At 39.2% G+C, this 23,985-nt stretch overlaps 1 protein-coding gene across 6 annotated transcripts in view; it reads right to left on the reverse strand.

Moving 5' to 3' along the window:
- LOC128687170 (RNA-binding protein 45) overlaps window positions 1-23,985 on the reverse strand; it is a 150,564-nt gene that overhangs the window by 38,458 nt on the left and 88,121 nt on the right. For all 6 annotated transcript variants that reach the window (XM_070092704.1, XM_070092706.1, XM_070092707.1 and 3 more), the window contains 2 exons: window positions 17,432-17,588; window positions 5,577-5,705 (listed from right to left, as the gene is read on the reverse strand). In XM_070092704.1, coding sequence (XP_069948805.1) covers window positions 5,595-5,705; window positions 17,432-17,588 — 268 coding nt within the window. In that variant the 3' untranslated portion in view covers window positions 5,577-5,594. The remainder of the gene's footprint in view (window positions 1-5,576; window positions 5,706-17,431; window positions 17,589-23,985) is intronic.

Here is a 23,985-nt window from a genome sequence, read left to right on the forward strand (position 1 = left end):
ATGACTTAGGTTTAGGATAAACACTGTGTACAACACAAACAGTTGTTTATTTCCCAGAAATTTGGCATAAAAAACACGGTCATAAGTCGAGTGGTCGTATGTCGAGCATGGTGAAAAGTGTATTAGTGGTGGTTACCAATGTTTTGCTGATGGTGGTGCCAACTACTGGCAGCCTGTTGAAGTTTCTCCTTACTGTTATTTTATTATTATATTGTATTATTACTAGTATTATTATTATTATTAGTATGTATGAGGGATGGGCTCTTGATCTAGGAAATTGGATCTGTGCTTCAATTCCTTAAATTAATAATAATAATAATAATAATAGGTATGTATTAATAATTACACTAATACATACATGCTAAGAATAATAATTATAATAATAATACAACATAATAGTAATACTAATACGTTGTCATTTTTAGACATTTCTTGTAAATTTTTTCATATTTTTGTGACAAATGCTTCAAAATACAAATTGGTAACCCTCTGGGTGGCTGTAGGTACTTCTAGACCACGGCTACTTCAGTGCCAACCAAGGGTTAATAGGGAGACGAGTTGTGCCGCTCTGAGTGACTGCAGCAGACCCTAGGGATGCATAATTTTGTCTTATATTGTACAAATTTCTTACACAATGCCTCACCCAAAGAGACAGTATTCGCATACAATCAGCAAGAAGTGACTAGAAACTATGAAAAAAGCTAGACGAACAAAGAAGGCAGCAGCATAGAGTGAGGCAGCTGGCCGCTGCCGCCACCACCACCACTGGGGCCACTGTCACCACCACCACTGTGATCATGTCTTCACCTATATATATACATCTGTCTTGACCACACCTGTGGTTACATATGTGACAACCTCACCACTAATCATAGATAAACACAAGCTAGGTGTGGGGTTATGGACTGGGAAGATACTAGAGTGGGAGAGTAAACGGCGGATGCTTTCTGCCGCTGCCAGTGTCGCCATCACTTGCCATATTATGGTCTATTTTATTCATTCTAGAGTATATATCATGTTCCCATGTTATTAATATTGCTTATTATGTTATATTTGACGAATTGTGATAGATAACTAAGCCATAGCATTATTTTGTCATGCCTCCTGAGAGGTTGGAACAGATTAATTGCATTTCAATTAATTTAAATGAAGAAAATTAACTCAGCACATGAACAATCACAATACGAACAAGGTCAGGGAATGGATTAAATTCGTAAGCCGAGGTTCCACTGTATTCTTCCATCCTGGATGAATTAGTATTTCATTCTTCTATATACAATGACCATACTTGAAGTACGTCAGCCTCCTCTAAAATCACAATCACAAAATAGGTCATCCTTAGGCTTTAGGACATCTACAAGTGACTAACATATTCTTCAGGATTTCATGGGGTAAATTTCCCTATTTGAGGTTCGCATCCTAAAGCTGCAGAAGTGGGCTATGCCCATTCCCTAGTAGATCTCTTCCTGTCTCAGCACAGAGATTCTCAATGAGCTTCACACTTGGGGGAAGAGGGTCCTGGCCTGTCATCAAAGGGTACTTCACAGTCATGAAGCCAATGAACAGAGATTTCATGATATGGCAAGGAACATTGTTTTGTATTAGAACTTTGCACCACAAGTGAAAAATTCAGACACATGGTAACAGACCATTTCTAGGTACATTAGTACAGTTAACTTTAGTGAGAACATTTTCTTGGCTCTCTGGATGTGCTTTTGGTGTGGGCATGTCACGAAGTCCTCAAGGGACTGACAGTCAGGTCTTCATTAGACACACACACACATATCACTGGCTTCTGCTCCTGCCCATAGTAATTCAGCAATAGCCTATAATGTATGACAAACTCAGCCCTCAAGACCATTCAGTGCAGGGAGGACCATGGATACAAAACTGCCCACCACACAAGCCTAAAAGGCACTTAGGATGCGGCCAGTAGCCATAGGTAATCCTGAGACATCATGTTTCATGTTGCAAGGTTAGTCTCATCAACAAATATATCAAAGCAGGGTATTACTTGGACATTAAATTACGTATTGTGCCTTCCACCTGTCATACTTCAATGATCAGCAATGTATATTTTATATACAATAAACATAACATCAGCCATCTATATATTACAATATCCATATGCTATTTATGGGATAATCCACAAAAATGGGCTACAACATTATGACTGAAGGCAAATGGCAGCACCGACCAGACTGGAATCTCCTCTCTCATTCTCATATTTGGAGTACTAAAAAATTGGGATACCAGTGAAACTGCATCTTCCCCTGTCACCAAACACCTGACAGTATCACAACCTATGTCATGAATGGGTTAAGTACCTCATTCCTTTGAGATGTAATATTACTACTACTAAAATTCTTACAGCAGGTTAAATAAATACATTTGAGTAGCATGCCAATAGATCTACTGTCATGCTACTCAAATCATAAGTTCTTTTGAATGTTTGCTTGATATTCAAAACATTCTGTAGTAATAAATGTACCATACATATAAATGTACCGAGAAAATATTAATTTTGCATTATATCCTGTATGTCAGAGGTGAATGTTTAAATGTTGTACGGTTTCGTACTTTATTAGTAGGTAGTATTAAGATCTTAACATGTGAAAAATCACTGACTGGCTGGGTTGCAGGAGTGTTACAGTTAAAAGCCAGGTTGTGGACAATTTGAAAATCTTTGACCGCAAGAGCTCTCTGCCGTGTATCTTAACAAAATACTGTACACAGAGTGATTTTGATAGTGGTATTTTGAATTTCTTTATATAATATGCAAGGGCATACTATCAATTTCTTCTGTCTGTAGTGTGTGCTCTAATATCTATGTGATTTAAACCATACCCCCGGCCGGGATTGAACCCGCGGTCATAGAGTCTCAAAACTCCAGCCCGTCGTGTTAGCCACTAGACCAGCTAGCCACAATAAGATTCATCCAACTAGGTATATTTCTACACCATAGGAAGGTTAGCACAGGCACCTCTGTGACCACAAATGCAAGTTTTTACAGAAGAATCAACAGCTAGCGTGGCCGTGACGAACTCTAGCTCAAGTCCCTTCACTGCCGTCAACATGACTTAAGAAATCGTAATGACACGATTGCAAACAAACCATACCCCCGGCCGGGATTGAACCCGCGGTCATAGAGTCTCAAAACTCCAGCCCGTCGCGTTAGCCACTATTGTGGCTAGCTGGTCTAGTGGCTAACGCGACGGGCTGGAGTTTTGAGACTCTATGACAGCGGGTTCAATCCCGGCCGGGGGTATGGTTTGTTTACAATCGTGTCATTACGATTTCTTAAGTCATCTATGTAATTTGTAGGCTGGCAGAGATTATGAAAAAAAAAAAAAATATATCTGGTTCTTCAAACCTTATGTCTAATAAATTGCTAATAATGGATTTGTACTGTTTGTTTAGTATTTTGCTTTTCTTTTGTCGTCAATATATATGTACAGTACCTAATTTTAGCAAAAGGCCAATACTTAAATAGGTTTTTTCGCTTGGATTTTGTGTAAGTGAAAACACACTTACTTTTAATTCCCTTTGTGTTTATTCTGTCAGGTATTAATAGTGTAGTTTCTATTTTATAACACTCCCCTTAACACCTTCCCTCAAAATGAACCCCCACTCATTCTTTATACAATCACATAAAAAAAAAAAATTAAGGCAGCAAGAATCCTTAACCCTACACCTAGGAAAGATACAGAAGAAATCATTTAGTAAGGTTTGTTACAAGCACTGACCTCTACCGCACATAAGCAAATTCACGTGATGGAAACTGTTTGATGAGCATTTTACTGCTGCTCTTCTGGTTCTTCCGACATGGAGTTTGTTGATGAACACTAATTAATACAGTTGCAGTAAAAACTGACTAGACAATAAACTAATTGGATAATAAAATAGTTATCTTGGAACTGCTGGAGAAATTAAGATTTTGAATTATGAATTAGGGACAATTGTTAGAGCAGTATGAGTGTCGTATTTGCTCATTAAATATTTTATCATTTAGTGCTACAAGTATGTACCTTATCTGTTTGATCAACAATATGAAAGTAATATTTTTTTAGAGGCACTGAAGAGCCAGCTAATAGATTTAAAATTTACAGCACTAGCACAAAATATTTTATAAATATTTTCATTAATATAGCAACAGGTATTGAAACCGAGCATATTCCGCTTATACTTCCAGTATCCTTTTCAAACAAAATTATTATGTATACTGAAACAAGTGCTAAACCTGTGCAGGTTTTTACATGACAAGATTCATCTCATGCCAAGTCTGTGCAACAGAATTTTAATGATTTGTGTTTAGATGTCTAATCAAGATATAAAGATTAGTTGCAGGCAATGAGATTCTCTAACAAGTAAGTATTTCCGAGATAAACATTTAGCATTCAAGATTTTTCGCAGGTGATTACAAATTCAGTCATTAAATGCTTTTTTACTAGTAATACATTACATATTTAAAATTTTAACAAATGGTGGCTTACTGGATTTATTATTTCTACAGTAACTGAGTTATTATCATGCTTTAATATTCATTCATGTTTAAGAGAAAACATTTCACACATCCATACCAAGTATAAAAATGTAAAAAAATAATGGTAATAAATTACCACGTTACACCATGCAAATCAACACAATAACTTGCATTAAAGATATGTAAACCTGTGTAATAATATATATAAAATAGTTTAGTCTCTCATGCATTGACGTGTAGACACATTCACACATTACAATAACCACAAAAGAATATCATTAGTCATGCCACTGCCACTTATGTCCCATTATCAACATGCTGCCATGTTTCCCTATCACAGATATCAATATCACAGCCCGTCATAATGTCTAAAATCTTATTAAAAATACTGAATAAAAGCTTTGACTGCAAATCCTACTGGAATGATAGCCATATCAATACATATCTATCTGTAATATGAAAATACATACAGTATACATTTACTAGTACAAAAAATGCATTGTGTAATGCATGCTAAACAGATACAATAATTTGTTACCACGTAATACATGTTTAAATAATTACAGAAAATATCTAGTCCATTCCAGGACAGAGGGATATCTTTTATAAAATTATGCTTTAAAATTGAGGGAATTATCTAATTCAGTTCTGGATATTAGATAAACATTTTACAATACCATGCTAAATAATAGTTGTGTATTTACAAAGTTGTCTGCATAGAACATTTTATCTATAACATATAGCATTTCAGGTTTTATAATATAAATATGTACAACTGTGTGGTGTCTCTAAAATTTAATATACTGTACATTTATCAAAATATATTAATAACAATACTAAAATTTTCAATAAGCGAGATATTCTTAATAACTGCATTCTGAACCTAAGTTTATGCTTGCATTATTACAGCATCATAAAAAGTTTAACAACAAAATGTTAAGTACCAGTGCAAAATTCTTCTTACACCTATTAAGACTGTAGTGGATGGATATCTAGGAAAATTCCTTTTCCTACAGATTGAAATCTCCATCCGTGATGCCTCAGACCAGTTTCAACATTTTTGCATGAAAATATTACACCATACATGTCATACCTCTTTGCATTAGAAGACTCAACTCTGGTCGTCGATGCGCAGTCTCTTGCGCCCAGAATCAGCTTTATCATGTGGATCAGCTTCCATAACCTTTAGACGGGAACCTAGAACCTCTTGACCATGTAACACCTAAAAAGTAAAATTATAATACATTAATAACTCAGCTCAAACATGCACTTATGCATACACAGCATTCCCCATGCTTAGCATGTGTTTTGAATTTGTTAATTTGCTATTCAGAAATGTTCCATTTCAACTTAAATGTGTAATACACATTTTCCATGTGTATTACACATTGGTTCACAAAATGTACCGAAAATTCTCATTACACAAAATTAAATGCTGATGACTTGACAGCTCTATACTGCTACCATGGGCCAGCAACATATCAGCCGCACAAAACAATGAACATCTGTAATGTATTGTCAGATTTATCAAAAAACCAAATGCTGAATACAGTAGTCTATATATTCACAAAATTTATGTATCTGGAGACCGTGCAAAAAGCACTCTTGGACACTTGAAAAAAGAGAGCATTTCTGAATATCAACTTCCATAAAACAAAAAGAAAACTTAAACATTTCCTCATTAACCTTGACCAAGATGTTAAGCTTAATGAGGTGTTAATGAGATGTTATCACCAAATTTTGTTGAAAATAAGAAAATGTTTTGGAGTGAGATCAACAAGTTGAGAAAGCCTAGGTAAAAGAATGGATTTGTTAGTTAAAAATAGGAAAGGAGTTATTAAATGGAGAGTTAGAGGTATCGGGAAGATGGCGGGAATATTTTGAGGAACTGTCAAATGTTGATGAAGATAGGAAAGCTGTGATTTTGTGTATAGGGCAAGGAGGAGTAACATCTTACAGGAGTGAGAGAGAACCAGTTGTGTGGGGAAAGTGCGTGTCGCAGTGAGTAGAATGAAAGGGGGTGCAGTAGCTGGGATTGATGGGTTAAAGACAGAAATGTTAAAAGCAGGTGAGGATGTAGTTTTGGAGTGGTTAGTGTTTTCATTTAATAAATGTATAGAAGAGGGTAAGGTACCTAGGGACTGGCAGAGAGCATGCATAGTTCCTTTGTATAAAGGCAAAGAGGACAAAAGAGAGTATAAAAATTATAGGTAAGTCTATTGAGTTCTAGGTAGTAGGTTCGTAGACAGCAACCGCCCAAGGAGGTACTACCGTCCTGCCAAGCGAGTGTAAAATGGAAGCCTGTAATTGTTTTACACGATGGTAGGATTGCTGGTGTCTTTTTATTCTGTCTCATACACATGCAAGATTTCAGGTACGTCTTGCTACTTCTACTTACACTTAGGTCACACTACACATAAATTTTTTTTTTTTTATCATCACACTGGCCGATTCCCACCAAGGCAGGGTGGCCCAAAAAAGAAAAACTTTCACCATCATTCACTCCATCACTGTCTTGCCAGAAGGGTGCTTTACACTACAGTTTTTAAACTGCAACATTAAAACCCCTCCTTCAGAGTGCAGGCACTGTACTTCCCATTTCCAGGACTCACGTCCAGCCTGCCGGTTTCCCTGAACCCCTTCATAAATGATACTTTGCTCACACTCCAACAGCACGTCAAGTATTAAAAACCATTTGTCTCCATTCACTCCTATCAAACACGCTCACGCATGCCTGCTGGAAGTCCAAGCCCCTCGCACACAAAACCTCCTTTACCCCCTCCCTCCAACCTTTCCTAGGCCGACCCCTACCCCGCCTTCCTTCCACTACAGACTGATACACTCTTGAAGTCATTCTGTTTCGCTCCATTCTCTCTACATGTCCGAACCACCTCAACAACCCTTCCTCAGCCCTCTGGACAACAGTTTTGGTAATCCCGCACCTCCTCCTAACTTCCAAACTACGAATTCTCTGCATTATATTCACACCACACATTGCCCTCAGACATGACGTCTCCACTGCCTCCAGCCTTCTCCTCGCTGCAACATTCATCACCCATGCTTCACACCCATATAAGAGAGTTGGTAAAACTATACTCTCATACATTCCCCTCTTTGCCTCCAAGGACAAAGTTCTTTGTCTCCACAGACTCCTAAGTGCACCACTCACCCTTTTCCCCTCATCAATTCTATGATTCACCTCATCTGTCATAGACCCATCCGCTGACACGTCCACTCCCAAATATCTGAATACATTCACCTCCTCCATACTCTCTCCCTCCAATCTGATATCCAATCTTTCATCACCTATTTTTTTTATCCTCATAACCTTACCCTTTCCTGTATTCACTTTTAACCCTTTCAGGGTCCAAGGCCCAAATCTGGAGTCACGCACCAGTGTCCAAGAATTTAAAAAAAAAAAATGTAATTTTTTCTTATGAAATCGTAGAGAATCTTTTTGTGGAGGTAATAAAACAAAAAGTACGAAATTTGGTGGAAAATTGACGAAATTATGCTCTCGCGAATTTTGATGTGTCAGAGATATTTACGAATCGGCGATTTTGCCGACTTTGACTCCCATTTTAGGCCAATTACATTATTCCAATCAACCAAATTCTTAGCTATTTCAGTAGTATTACTTCTATTCTATCGATTGAGCACAAGAAATCGCCAAGTCAACTGTTTTAACTACAAAATAAAGTGATCGGAAATTGTTAATTTGGCCAATTTAACACAAAGTTCAAAATATTCCAATTTCAAAATAGGGTCCAGAATGAACAATGTAGGCATTCCTGGCACTAAACTAACATTTCCTCTGTTCATTAGTTATGTTTTGAGGCTTTACAAATAAATTCCATTTTGATTTTTTATTCACATAATGAATTTTTATTCACACCAAAAAATAGAAGATTTACTGTTATGCAATACTGTAATAATTGTATAAATATCATCACCATATTTGTGAATGTATATTAAACCTACCAGCTGGCGTGTATTAGACGTGTGAGGTCGTTTGTTTACTCTTGAATATCGGCAAAAATTTAACATTTCTGCTACTTTGAGCTCAGTTTCAAGCCATTTCCAGTGCTAAAACAAATCAAAATCATCTCTATTTCTGTAATATGTCTTCCATTCTATCAAATGAGACCAAGAAATCGCAAATACAACTATAAAAAACATACGAAAAAACACTGCAAAGTTGCTGTTTTAATTGAAAAATCATGATTTCATTTTTTTTCTCTCATTATACACAGTGTGCTGCAGGATCTGTTTCATGTGGTGCACACATACCACATAGATGTATTCTCTCATATCTAGGCCCAAATGTACCACTCACAGTTTATCAGAGTGAGCTGAGCTCATGGCGTAGATCTACGGTTTGGACCCTGAACGTAAAGCCGTAGATCTACGGGACGGACCCTGAAAGGGTTAATTTTCTTCTTTTGCATACCCTACCAAATTCATCCACCAATCTCTGCAATTTCTCTTCAGAATCTCCAAAGAGCACAGTGTCATCAGCAAAGAGCAACTGTGACAACTCCCACTTTATGTGTGATTCTTTATCTTTTAACTCCACGCCTCTTGCCAAGACCCTCGCATTTACTTCTCTTACAACCCCATCTATAAATATATTAAATAACCACGGTTATATCACACATCCTTGTCTAAGGCCTACTTTTACTGGGAAATAATTTCCCTCTTTCCTACATACTCAAACTTGAGCCTCACTATCCTCGTAAAAACTCTTCACTGCTTTCAGTAAACTACCTCCTACACCATACACCTGCAACATCTGCCACATTGCCCCCCTATCCACCCTGCCATACGCCTTTTCCAAATCCATAAATGCCACAAAGACCTCTTTAGCCTTATCTAAATACTGTTCACTTATGTGTTTCACTGTAAACACCTGGTCCACACACCCCCTACCTTTCCTAAAGCCTCCTTGTTCATCTGCTATCCTATTCTCCATCTTACTCTTAATTCTTTCAATAATAACTACCATACACTTTACCAGGTATACTCAACAGACTTATCCCCCTATAATTTTTGCACTCATAAATGTACAAGCATATATATACACACACCCCTCTGGGTTTTCTTCTATTTTTTTCTAGTTATTCTTATTTATTTCCTCTTACCTCTATGGGAAAGTGGAACAGAATTCTTCCTCCGTAAGCCATGCATGTTGTAAGAGGCGACTAAAATGCCAGGAGCAAGGGGCTAGTAACCTCTTCTCCTGTATATATTACTAAATGTAAAAGAAGAAACTTTCGTTTTTCCTTTAGGGCCACCCCACCTCGGTAGGACATGGCCGTGTGTTGAAAGAAAGAAGTTTGTTGAGTATACCTGGTAAAGTGTATGGTAGAGTTATTATTGATAGAATTATGAGTAAGACAGGGAGGAGGATAGCAGATGAACAAGGAGGCTTTAGGACAGGTAGGGGGTGTGTAGACCAACTGTTTGCAGTGAAATGCATAGGTGAACAGTATTTGGAAAAGGGTAAAGAGGTTTTTGTGGCATTTATGGATTTGTAAAAGGCATGATAGAGGAGAGGGAGGTAATGTGGCAGATGTTGCAAATGTATGGTATATGAGGTAGGTAATCGAAGGCAGTGAAAAGTTTATACGAGGATAATGAGGCTCAGATTACAGTATGTAGGTGCGAGGGGGATTACTTCCCAGTAAAAGTAGGCCTTAGACAGGGATGTGTGATGTCACCATGGTTGTTCAATATATTTATAGATGGAGTAGTAAGAGAAGTGAATGCTCGGGAGTTGGCAAGAGGTGTGGGGTTAAAAGATAAAGAATCTAACACAAAGTGGGAGTTGTCACAGTTGCTATTTGCTGATGACACTGCTTTTGGGAGATTCTGAAGAGAAGTTGCAGAAGTTGGTTAATGAGTCTGGTAGGGTATGTAAAAGAAGGAAGTTAAAAGTGAATATAGGAAAGAGTAAGGTGATGAGGATAACAAAAAAATTAGGTAATGGAAGATCGGATATCAGATTGGAGGGAGAGAGTATGGAGGAGGTGAATGTGTTCAGATATTTGGGAGTGGAAGTGTCAGCAGATGGGTCTATGAAGGATGAGGTGAATCACAGAATTCACGAGGGGGAAAAGGTGAGTGGTGCACTGAGGAGTCTGTGGAGACAAAGAACTTTATCCATGAAAGCAAAGAGGGGAATGTATAAGAGTATAGTTATACCAATGCTCTTGTATGGGTGTGAGGCATGGGTTGTGAACGTTATAACAAGGAGAAGGCTGGAGGCAGTGGAGATGTCGTGTCTGAGGGCAATGTGTGGTGTGAATATAATGCAGAGAATCTGTAGTTTGGAGATTAAAGTGTGGGATTACCAAAACTACTATCCAGAGGGCTGAGGGGTTACTGAGATGGTTTGAACATGTAGAGAGAATGGAATGAAATAGAAGGACTTCAAGAGTATACAAATCTGTAGTGGAAGGAAGGTGGAGTAGGGGTCGGCCTAGGAAAGGCTGGAGGGAGGGGGGTAAAGGAGGTTTTGTGTGCGAGGGGCTTGGACTTCCAGCAAGCATGCGTGAGCGTGTTAGCTACAAGTGAATGGAGACAAATGACTAAGAACTTGACGTGTTGTTGGAGTGTGAGGTAACATTTATGAAGGGATTCAGGGAAACCAGCAGGCTGGACTTGAGTCTTGGAGATGGGAAGTACAGTGCCTGCACTCTGAAGGGGAGGGGGGGGGGGGGGGGTTGATGTTGCAGTTTTATAACTGTAGTGTAGGCATGCCTCTGGCAAGACAGTGATGGAGTGAGTGATGATGAAAGCTTTTCTTTTTCGAGCCACCCTCCTTGGTGGGAAATGGCCGGTATGTTAATAATAATAATAATAATAATAATAATAATAATAATAATAATAATAATAATAATAATAATAATAATAATAATAATAATAATAATAATAATAATAATAATAATAATAATAATAATAATAATAAATAATAATAAATATATATATATATATATATATATATTATATATATATGTATATATATTATATATATATGTATATATATTATATATATATTATATATATATTATATATATATATATATATATAATATATATATATATATATATGTATATATATATATATATATATATATATATATATATATATATATATATATATATATATATATATATATATATATATATATATATATATATATATATAGTCTTAACCCTTAACAGTCCAATCAGATCGACGTTCAAATTCGTAGTGCTACAAAAGCAGATCTACTGTTTTTTTTACATATTTTCAAATATAACAAGAAAAAATGTAGATAAGTTTTTTTTACACGTTTTCAAATGTAAAACAAAGATCTACATTTTTTACATACTTTCAGATGTTAAAAAAACGTATATATACGTTTGGACCATTTAAGGGTTAAATTGGCTGAAGAACATATGAAAAAAATAGGGTTATATTCCTTAAACTTCCCCCCAAAAGCTAACCCAATTCGTTTAATACTTTGTAATTTGTCAAACTCAAAAATAAAAAAAAAAATTCTATTCACATTATAATTTTCATTGCTTGTTAATGTGGGAATACACGGGAAAGGTTGGCAACCCTGTACAATACCTGTGCAAACAACATATGACAGGCAGTTCCACAGTTATTACCTGCCAAAACTATCACCTGTCTCCACAAAACTGCAACATCTCTACCCTGGTGGATACAAGCGCTGCCCTTCCTATCTCCATGACTAACTGGTTTCCATGAATCCCTTTGTACGTTACCTTGCTCCCACTCCAATAGTACACCCATTAAAATCAACTTGTCTCCAGTCACGTTTACCTAACACATTCACAAGCCTGGTGAATGTTCAAACCCCTAAAATCCAAAGCCTTTTTTACCTCCTCCCTCCAACCTTTCCTGGAATGGCCTCTGTCCCTCCTACCTTCCATCCCAGATTTATACACCCTCTTTGACAGCCTATCCCTTTATCCTCTCTACATACCAAAACCAACTCAGCAATGCCTGCTCAGTCCTCAGAATTGTGTCATGGGTGACCCCACACTGCTTTTTAATATCTGCAAAAGACTGATTATGTATGAGTGATCGTTAAAGTGTTAAATGATGACGAAAGTTTTTTTTTTTTCTTTTTGGGTCACCCTGCCTTGGTGGGAAAGTCGACATTAAGAAAGAAGAAGAAAAAAAAAAACTACTACTTCTCATAAGCAAAATCCAGAGCAAAAAATCATATCTAATACAGGTCTCCCTCAACATTCACGTTTTCAACTTTCACGGGCTTCACACATTCGCGAATTCCCAACCGCCAAATCATATTTAAGTTTCCCGCTACCTGCGAGTCCCTACTACCCTCCCTCCGACCCCCACAACTGGCAGCCAGCCCTCCCACCACTCAGTGTGGTGAGTGTTTTGTTTGTTCATTATTTGCTATTAAACTACAGTATAAATAATGTAAACCCATTCATGACTGCATATTGGAATGGCTATTCGGACAGGTATTAGACGGTGACATCATGTGTTTACTCTTGAACACTGCAAAGAATTAAACATTTCTGCTACAGCTAATAATAACAATAGTAATAATAATAATAATAATAATAATAATAATAATAATAATAATAATAATAATAATAATAATATAATATAATAATAATAATTAGAGCAAAGGAAGGGGTAGCAGTAATGTTAAATGATCAGTTATGGAAAGAGAAAAGAGAATATGAATGTGTAAATTCAAGAATTATGTGGATTAAAGTAAAGGTTGGATGCGAGAAGTGGGTCATAATAAGCGTGTATGCACCTGGAGAAGAGAGGAATGCAGAGGAGAGAGAGAGATTTTGGGAGATGTTAAGTGAATGTATAGGAGCCTTTGAACCAACTGAGAGAGTAATTGTGGTAGGGGACCTGAATGCTAAAGTAGGAGAAACTTTTAGAGAGGGTGTGGTAGGTAAGTTTGGGGTGCCAGGTGTAAATGATAATGGGAGCCCTTTGATTGAACTTTGTATAGAAAGGGGTTTAGTTATAGGTAATACATATTTTAAGAAAAAGAGGATAAATAAGTATACAAGATATGATGTAGGGCGAAATGACAGTAGTTTGTTGGATTATGTATTGGTAGATAAAAGACTGTTGAGTAGACTTCAGGATGTACATGTTTATAGAGGGGCCACAGATATATCAGATCACTTTCTAGTTGTAGCTACACTGAGAGTAAAAGGTAGATGGGATACAAGGAGAATAGAAGCATCAGGGAAGAGAGAGGTGAAGGTTTATAAACTAAAAGAGGAGGCAGTTAGGGTAAGATATAAACAGCTATTGGAGGATAGATGGGCTAATGAGAGCATAGGCAATGGGGTCGAAGAGGTATGGGGTAGGTTTAAAAATGTAGTGTTAGAGTGTTCAGCAGAAGTTTGTGGTTACAGGAAAGTGGGTGCAGGAGGGAAGAGGAGCGATTGGTGGAATGATGATGTAAAGAGAGTAGTAAGGGAGAAAAAGTTAGCATATGAGAAGTTTTTACAAAGTAGAAGTGATGCAAGGAGGGAAGAGTATATGGAGAAAAAGAGAGGTTAAGAGAGTGGTGAAGCAATGTAAAAAGAGAGCAAATGAGAGAGTGGGTGAGATGTTATCAACAAATTTTGTTGAAAATAAGAAAAAGTTTTGGAGTGAGATTAACAAGTTAAGAAAGCCTAGAGAACAAATGGATTTGTCAGTTAAAAATAGGAGAGGAGAGTTATTAAATGGAGAGTTAGAGGTATTGGGAAGATGGAGGGAATATTTTGAGGAATTGTTAAATGTTGATGAAGATAGGGAAGCTGTGATTTCGTGTATAGGGCAAGGAGGAATAACATCTTGTAGGAGTGAGGAAGAGCCAGTTGTGAGTGTGGGGGAAGTTCGTGAGGCAGTAGGTAAAATGAAAGGGGGTAAGGCAGCCGGGATTGATGGGATAAAGATAGAAATGTTAAAAGCAGGTGGGGATATAGTTTTGGAGTGGTTGGTGCAATTATTTAATAAATGTATGTAAGAGGGTAAGGTACCTAGGGATTGGCAGAGAGCATGCATAGTTCCTTTGTATAAAGGCAAAGGGGATAAAAGAGTGCGCGAAAATTATAGGGGGATAAGTCTGTTGAGTGTACCTGGTAAAGTGTATGGTAGAGTTATAATTGAAAGAATTAAGAGTAAGACGGAGAATAGGATAGCAGATGAACAAGGAGGCTTTAGGAAAGGTAGGGGGTGTGTGGACCAGGTGTTTACAGTGAAACATGTAAGTGAACAGTATTTAGATAAGGCTAAAGAGGTCTTTGTGGCATTTATGGATTTGGAAAAGGCGTATGACAGGGTGGATAGGGGGGCAATGTGGCAGATGTTGCAAGTGTATGGTGTAGGAGGTAGGTTACTGAAAGCAGTGAAGAGTTTTTACGAGGATAGTGAGGCTCAAGTTAGAGTATGTAGGAAAGAGGGAAATTTTTTCCCAGTAAAAGTAGGCCTTAGACAAGGATGTGTGATGTCACCGTGGTTGTTTAATATATTTATAGATGGGGTTGTAAGAGAAGTAAATGCGAGGGTCTTGGCAAGAGGCATGGAGTTAAAAGATAAAGAATCACACACAAAGTGGGAGTTGTCACAGCTGCTCTTTGCTGATGACACTGTGCTCTTGGGAGATTCTGAAGAGAAGTTGCAGAGATTGGTGGATGAATTTGGTAGGGTGTGCAAAAGAAGAAAATTAAAGGTGAATACAGGAAAGAGTAAGGTTATGAGGATAACAAAAAGATTAGGTGATGAAAGATTGAATATCAGATTGGAGGGAGAGAGTATGGAGGAGGTGAATGTATTCAGATATTTGGGAGTGGACGTGTCAGCGGATGGGTCTATGAAAGATGAGGTGAATCATAGAATTGATGAGGGAAAAAGAGTGAGTGGTGCACTTAGGAGTCTGTGGAGACAAAGAACTTTGTCCTTGGAGGCAAAGAGGGGAATGTATGAGAGTATAGTTTTACCAATGCTCTTATATGGGTGTGAAGCGTGGGTGATGAATGTTGCAGCGAGGAGAAGGCTGGAGGCAGTGGAGATGTCATGTCTGAGGGCAATGTGTGGTGTGAATATAATGCAGAGAATTCGTAGTTTGGAAGTTAGGAGGAGGTGCGGGATTACCAAAACTGTTGTCCAGAGGGCTGAGGAAGGGTTGTTGAGGTGGTTCGGACATGTAGAGAGAATGGAGCGAAACAGAATGACTTCAAGAGTGTATCAGTCTGTAGTGGAAGGAAGGCGGGGTAGGGGTCGGCCTAGGAAAGGTTGGAGGGAGGGGGTAAAGGAGGTTTTGTGTGCGAGGGGCTTGGACTTCCAGCAGGCATGCATGAGCGTGTTTGATAGGAGTGAATGGAGACAAATGGTTTTTAATACTTGACGTGCTGTTGGAGTGTGAGCAAAGTAACATTTATGAAGGGATTCAGGGAAACCGGCAGGCCGGACTTGAGTCCTGGAGATGGGAAGTACAGTGCCTGCACTCTGAAGGAGGGGTGTTAATGTTGCAGTTTAAAAACTGTAGTGTAAAGCACCCTTCTGGCAAGACAGTGATGGAGTGAATGATGGTGAAAGTTTTTCTTTTTCGGGCCACCCTGCCTTGGTGGGAATCGGCCAGTGTGATAATAATAAAAATAATAATAATAATAATAATAATAATAATAAATATGATATAATTGAAGAAGGAAATTGTACAAAAATACGAGGGAGTGGTTGACACATCGTCAGTGTGACTTTGTTTATGCTGGAGTGAGCATTAGTCTCCCTGCTCTTCCAAACATTTCACAATAATTCATTGTGTTTGGTGCTTGTAGATTGAGTGTGACTGGAGTGGTAGAGGCAGTGATTGAGGCAATGGTATTTAATAACATACATGTTAATAATAATACATGTTATTAATAATATGTACTATTATTATTTATAACAGATGTTATTAAATACATACATGTTAATAATAATACATGTTAATAATAATACATGTTAATAATAATACATGTTATTAATAATAACATGTACTATTATTATTTATAACATATATGTTATTAAATACCACTGCCTCAACTGCTGAGTTATTGTGAAATGTTTGGAAGAGCAGGGAGACTAATGTTCACTCCAGCATAAACAAAGTCACACTGACGATGTGTCAACCACTCCCTCGTATTTTTGTACAATTTCCTTCTTCAATTATATCGTATTTATTATTATTATTATTACTATTGTTATTATTAGCAATAGCAGAAATGTTCGATTCTTTGCAGTGTTCAAGAGTAAACACATGATGTCACCGTCTAATACCTGTCCGAATAGCCATTCCAATATGCAGTCATGAATGGGTTTACATTATTTATACTGTAGTTTAATAGCAAATAATGAACAAACAAAACACTCACCACACTGAGTGGTGGGAGGGCTGGCTGCCAGTTGCGGGGGTCGGAGGGAGGGTAGTAGGGACTCACATTGGTGGAGGCAGTGGTGGAGTCAAGATAAGATTTCGTTTGGATTTTTAACCCTGGAGGGTTAGCCACCCAGGATAACCCAAGAAAGTCAGTGCGTCATCGAGGACTGTCTAACTTATTTCCATTGGGGTCCTTAATCTTGTCCCCCAGGATGCGACCCACACCAGTCGACTAACATACAAGTTATTAACACACATGTTATTAAATAACATACGTTATTAAAGCATAACATGTATATATTTAGTACAATTTACAACGTTTTCATGATTATTCATGGTTCAACAAGTTAAGGAAGCAGTATTGTAATATATTTCCCTACAATATATTGGGGCACCAAGCATTCACGGTTTTTCAACATTCGCGAGGCTCTTGATCCCCTAACCCTCGCGAAAGTTGAGGGAGACCTGTATATAACATGGCAAATATCCAGTTATATCTATGTCATTAGATTAAGCATGTTACTTACCACAATTGCCTTGTCTGCAGATTCCTTAGTAGAATATTTTGCATAACCAAATGTTTTGCCATTTAACATGTAGATATCAATGAGGTTTCCAAATCTTCCAAAAACATCTTTCAGAGCATAAATGGGAGGTGGTGAAGGATGGCATACAATAAACAATCTGAAAAAATAAAATACACAGCTTGAGTTGAAATTTATTCTGGCTCAGAATAAGAACATAAGAAAGGAGGAACACTGCAGCAGGCCTGTTGGCCCATACTAGGCAGGTTCTTTACAATTCATTCCACTAACAAAACATTTGCCCAACCCAATTTTCTATGCTACCCAAGAAATAAGCTCTGATGTGCAAGTCCCACTCAAATCCAACCCCTCCCACTCATAAGAACATAAGAATGGAGGAACATTGCAGGAGGTTCTCTGGCTTACGAAAACTATTCACGAGTAGATTGTTTGGAACTTGTGACTTATTATTTCACTGACACACATGCAATAATCAGAGATGCATTTCATTTACTCTCATGGCTTGACCTGGGGTCAGGCCTCACAGTTGAGTGTTTGTCACCTAGGCTTTTGTTGTTGGCCTGCCAGTCCACACACATCACAGCCTAACTGATCTGGAACACAGCATATTGATCCTGCTCTTGAGTATTTCCACTTATTCTGACAATATCTGATATAAGCTGGTAGCAGGATAAATAGCTGACCTCTACAGATGTTGACACATTGTACTCTAATTGTGGTCATCAACCCGTAAACGGCCAAACGTATATAAAAGTTCACTACCCCAGTGCCTTGAATATTTTGAAAAATAAGATTTTTTTTTTTTTAATGAAAACAAAGAGAACATTTTTCTAAGTGTCATAGGATAAAAAAATTAGGGTCAGTACTTACAGAGACATGAGGCTGAGAAGTTGGCACTGGATGCTCATGTGACAAAACATTGAGTCCTGCTGCTTCCAGAAGTGTTGCCCATATACCTTTTTTTCTATTTTTCATATTATTTTATATAATTTTTGTTCTGATAATTACAATTTATAGTAGTTCTTGTCGTTTCATAACCAATCTTTGTTCTGACACTAGCATTAGGTACTGAAATTGTCACAAACACACTGACAGGTGGACATTTAAACCTGTCCCGGCCATTTACTATTGTCTTGGAATATATACAAAGTATTTATAGGTCCCAGCAATGTTTTGGATATGTGGAAGTATATAATAATAATAATAATAATAATAATAATAATAATAATAATAAAAATGATGTTATGAATGAGAAGAAACTGGATGTCCTGGCTTTAAGTGAAACAAAGCTGAAGGGGGTGGGAGAGTTTCAATGGAGAGGAATAAATGGGATTAGGTCAGGGGTTTCAAATAGAGTTAGAGCTAAAGGACTCCAAACTAACCATGAAGAACAATGTTGTAAATCTTGCAAACAAGGCCAGGAGCTATTCCAGTAATTTCACGTACTAAATTGGATTTACCTGCCAAACCTGAAGGCGCCATAGAACGAACCAAACGTTCCAGTAAATACAAATTGCAATGAAAAAGCAAGGCAGACCAAGAAAGAAAGAAGAGAAAGAGAGAAAGAGAAAGAAAGAGAGAAGAGAAAGAAAGAGAGAGAAAGAGAGAGAAAGAGAGAGAGAGAGAGAGAGAGAGAGAGAGAGAGAGAGAGAGAGAGAGAGAGAGAGGAAAGGTGCAGTATGGGATGAATCAGGTGTTGGCACCTTTGGCCAGTTGATATCTTGGGGTGGTGACTCCAAACTAACTTGAAGAACCACGTTGAAATCTTGCAAACAAGGCAGCAGCCAAGAGCACTTTGCCGATCTCGCTGACAGTAGGGGTTTCAAGAACCCATGCAGGCACAAGTGCACGCACACCTTGAGTATGCTCCACTTTCTTGGTTTGCCTGCCCCCCTCATCTGCTAGTCGACAGTAGAGAACAGAGCAAGGCGATCTCATCTCTCGCCTGGACCCATCCTGGATAGATCTGTCATTTCAGCAGAGCCTTCAACATAGGAGGGATGTGGGTGGCCTTACTGTTATGTACAAGGCCAATATTGTCAAAATACCACACTTGGATCCACTTGAGGACAGCGTGAAACAAGCTTTTATGCCACAAGATGGGCAGAAAGCAGCAACTTCACTCTGGCTGTACCTTCTCCAGAACATCACTCCATCTGAGATCATACATACCCAGGATGACTCGAGTATGGAACACATTTGTACAGCATAATGATGTCAACGAGATAAAGTCAGTTGATCAAATGAAAATGCTGGCCCACAGATGGCTCCAACTTCATCCTGTTCCCTACTTGTATGTCTCATAACAATAAAAATGCTTTCAAATGAGCTGATGTAGGTAACAGCTCTTAGCTTGCCAATAAAGTTAGGAATCCTTAACCTGTAAATAGCTTGTCAATAAAGCTAGGGATCCTTAACCTTGTCAAACCCTGTGTAAAAAAAATTAGAGAGAGAGAGAGAGAGAGAGAGAGAGAAAGAGACAGAGAAAGAGAGAGAAAGAGAGAAAGAGAGAGAGAGAGAGGGAGAGAGAGAAAGAGAAAGAGAGAGAGAGAGAGAGAGAGAGAAAAAAAAAAGAGAGAGAGAGAGAGAGACAGAGAGAGAGAGACAGAGAAAGAGAAAGAGAGAAAGACAGAGAGAGAAAGAGAGAGAAAGAGAGAGAGAGAGAGAGAGAGAGAGAGAGAGAGAGAAAGAGAGAGAGAAAGAGAAAGAGAGAAAGAGAAAGAGAGAAAGAAAGAGAGAAAGAGAGAAAGAGAGAGGAGGACCAGTGTCGGAAGAAAAAGGAACTTGACAGACAGGGCCACCTGTTTAGAGACCTGTTCTCAGAACAAACCAGCAGGATCTCTGAATTGGTAAACACTCTCACACGTCACTCACTCAGCTACTCCGATCCCAGCCCAGCAGGAGAGCCTTAGACAAGACCACAGACCGACATCCCTGCAGCAGCCCTTAGTACCCGACCTCCTGAAGAGCACCGACATCTCGACACACCCACCACCTCAAGAGACCCATTCCCATCATGAGGAGCCAGTCTATCAGCATCCTGTAGGCCAAACAGAGAGGTTTCATTACGAATGTTGGTGAGCCCACACACAGCAGTGGAACACTGACGAGACATGATAGCTGTTGAGACATTTTGATGACAGACTCCAGAAAATTTTGCAAGAATTGCAGGCTACTACCTCATTGGATGAGAAGAGACAGGCAAGGGGCAAGGGAGGTGGTGTTGCAGGTGCTTCTAAAAGTGTTCATGCCCCACATAGGTGTTGCCACCCCTACACATCTTGAAATGATGTTCTTCAAGCCTTAGATAAACACTAGTACCCTGTACTAGCATGCAATGTTACAGACCTCAGTGGCAACATGGACCTAAACCAACTTCCTAATGGAAAATAAAAAAAAAAAAAAAAAAAAAAAAAAAAAAAAAAAAAAAAAAATTGACTCCCTTCTGCTACAACACAAACTGTCAACAGAGAGAGATTGGGGACCTCGACCAGCACCGAGACAGAGACTGATGATTCCTCTGCAGAGAGACATGAGACTTTGAGATTTCCGACTCAGATCTCTGGCTCCTCCAGACCCAGTAGAGAGATCTGGCAGAAGGCAGAAAGTCACTTGTCAACCCCCTCGACGAGACGCCAAAGACCACAAGGCAGAAAGCCACACGAAGATCCCAACAGAACCAGAGAGGAGTCCACACGCACAACCTGGCTATGAAAGAGGTATTGGCCAGCCCAGCTCCAGAGTGCCACCACCGACTGGAATGCTCTTTCTCCCAGGATGTTGACAACCAAGTGAAAGCCTTCTTACTGACACATCCTTAATCTGCAACAAGAAAACATTCCTCAAACCGCAATATGTGACAGTATAGATCAGCCAAAGGTTTGGCAGAGAGAGGCAGCATTGCTAATACAAAGCATGGGAGTAGAAGAGACATCCTACCAAACCTAGGGACAGGAACTTGTAAACATGCAAGCCAGTAGCAGATGGGAGATGTTCAAAAGCCATTGCTAAATGAGAGGACACAAAAGAAAGTTAGCATCAGGAGGGTAGGCTCCAAACCTGGAGGTCCCAGGTCAAGGACAGACAAGGTTATCTGCCAGATGAACGATCTCCAGAAATCGAGACAGGATGGGGACCACCTCACGAGTAGTCAGAGAGAGACCTCCTTTGCAGAACACTGATTAGAAAATGCAAGTTCCCAGATCCAGCAAGACCCTCCTTGGCCAGCAGCAAAGAACTGTATCAAACTGTCAGAGAAACAAGAAGGCAGGAGGAGGAGATTTCCCTTCGAAATCACTTGACCAAGAAAGGCTGGGCCCAGACAGTTGAGCCTAAGATTGAGAGAAGATGAGCAGACCAGCTAGCAGCACCTCGAACCCTCAGATCTTTCAGCACTGCCTAGTACAGTGCAAATGGCCCTTCCATGGAAAGAGGCAAATGTGACCCTGTCTACAAAAAAAGAAGAGAGAGAAATCAGCAACTACAGACAGTGTCACTCCCGTCAATCACTTGGTAAGATCCTTGAGACAATAATCTCAGACAAAAATGACAGATTTTTTTGACTACCACTCACTACTTTGTGATCGTCAATATGGCTTCAGGAAAGGTTACTCTGCAAAGCTGATCTGTTGTTAAATCCCTCTCCACTATGGGCACCAGTCACCGGATGAATCCAAAGTCAGTGTGGAGCACTGACATTGCTGGCGCCGACCGTGAGGCACCAGGGCCTCCTTAGCAAACTTCAAGCACTGGGAATTGCAGGCTCACGCTATGTCCTCCCCAGGATTACCTTCATGGTAGATCTCAAGTGTAGCCGACCGAAGAAAGGAATCAGCAAGACATCCTATTGGGGCAAGCTTGCCCCCAAGGAAGTGTGCTGGGTCCACTGTTATGGAATGTCTACTTAACGACCCTTCACTTCATCTCCATCCCAGATCATGCATATGCAGATGACTGTACAGTGACATCCACTTATCCAAGAGAAGAAATGCCATGCCAGCTGCTCTAAGTTACATCAATCACCAGCCTGAGAGCTATAAATCAGTGAAAATAGACGTGGTACATTTGGGCACCTGAGAAACGAATGATGATCGCCTTAATAGGCATCCTATGATGGTAATGCTGGTGCAGCCAGTAAGGAAATCAAGGGGATGGATGCAGGCACCTGGAGAACAAGTTGATATCCTTGGGGTGAAATTTGACACCAAAAAATCCATGGAAGGAACCAAAATCTTGCAAACAAGGCAGCCAGGAAGCTTAAACAGCAACTTTCGCAGACCTCGTGATTTTTTCTGTGACAGTAGGGGTTGCAAGATACTGTACGAGGCAACAAGTTACGCTCACACCTGAGTTTATGCTCCACTTTCTTGGTTTCCTTGGTCCCCTCTCATTCTTGCACCGCTTGACAGAAGTAGGAAGAACAGAGCAACACGCCCAAATCTTCCTCGCCAGACCCATCCTGATTTTGGATCTTGTTTTCATCCAGCAGAGCCTTCAACATAGAGGAGGGGAAATGGCTTAACCTGTTATGTACAAAGGCCAATATTGTCAAAATAACACAAACTTGGATTCCAAACTTTTCGAGGACCAGCTTAAACAAGCTTTATTGCAAGACGTAAACAAAGCAGCAACCTCATCTGGCTATTCTCTCCAGAACATCACCAGCTGGAGATCACATACCCAGGATGACCTCAGTAATGGGAACACATCTGCTTCAGCAAATAATGGATGTCACAGATAACGCCAGCGGATCAAATTGAAAATGCTTGGCCCACAGTATTGGCTCCAACTTCATCCTGTCTCACTTGTATAAATCTATAACAATAAAAATTTTTGCTTTCAAATGAGCTGAATGTAAAAAAGGTTAACAGCTCTTAGCTGTCAAAAGTTGGAAAAAATCCTTAAAACCTGGTAAATAGCTTGTCAATAAAGCTAAAGACCTTAACCTTTGTCAAACCATGTAGAGAGAGAGAGAGAGAGAGAAGAGAGAGAGGAGAGAGAGAGAGAGACCAGAAGACCACAGAGAGAGACAGGGAGAGAGAAAGAGGAAGAGAGAAGACCAGAGAAAGAGGACCAAAGAACAAGAGAGACACAGAGAGAGAGAGAAAGAGAGACCAGAAAGAGAAAGAGACAGAAAGAGAGAAGAGAAGAGAAGAGAGAGAGAAAGAGAGAAGAAGAGGAGAGAGGAAGAAGAGAGAAGAGAGAAAAGAGAGACAAAGACAGACAGAGAGAGAGACAGAGAGAGACAGACACAGACAAAAAGACAGAGAGACAGACAGAGAAGACCACCAAAGACAGAGAGAGAGAGACCACACAAAGAGAGAGAGGGAGAGACAGAAAAAAGAACAAGAGAAAGAGAGAGAGACACAGAGAGAGACACCAGAGAAGGGACCAGACCCAGAAAGGGGAGAGAAGAGAGAGAGGAGAGGAGAAACAGACAAAGAGAAAGAGAGAGAGACAGACAACACAAAGAGAAAGACCAGAGAAGACCAACCACCACCAGAAGAAAGAATATAGAGAGAAAGAGAGAGAGAAAG

The sequence above is a fragment of the Cherax quadricarinatus genome, chromosome 40 (genome assembly GCF_038502225.1).
Source record: "Cherax quadricarinatus isolate ZL_2023a chromosome 40, ASM3850222v1, whole genome shotgun sequence".
Lineage (NCBI taxonomy): Eukaryota > Metazoa > Arthropoda > Malacostraca > Decapoda > Parastacidae > Cherax > Cherax quadricarinatus.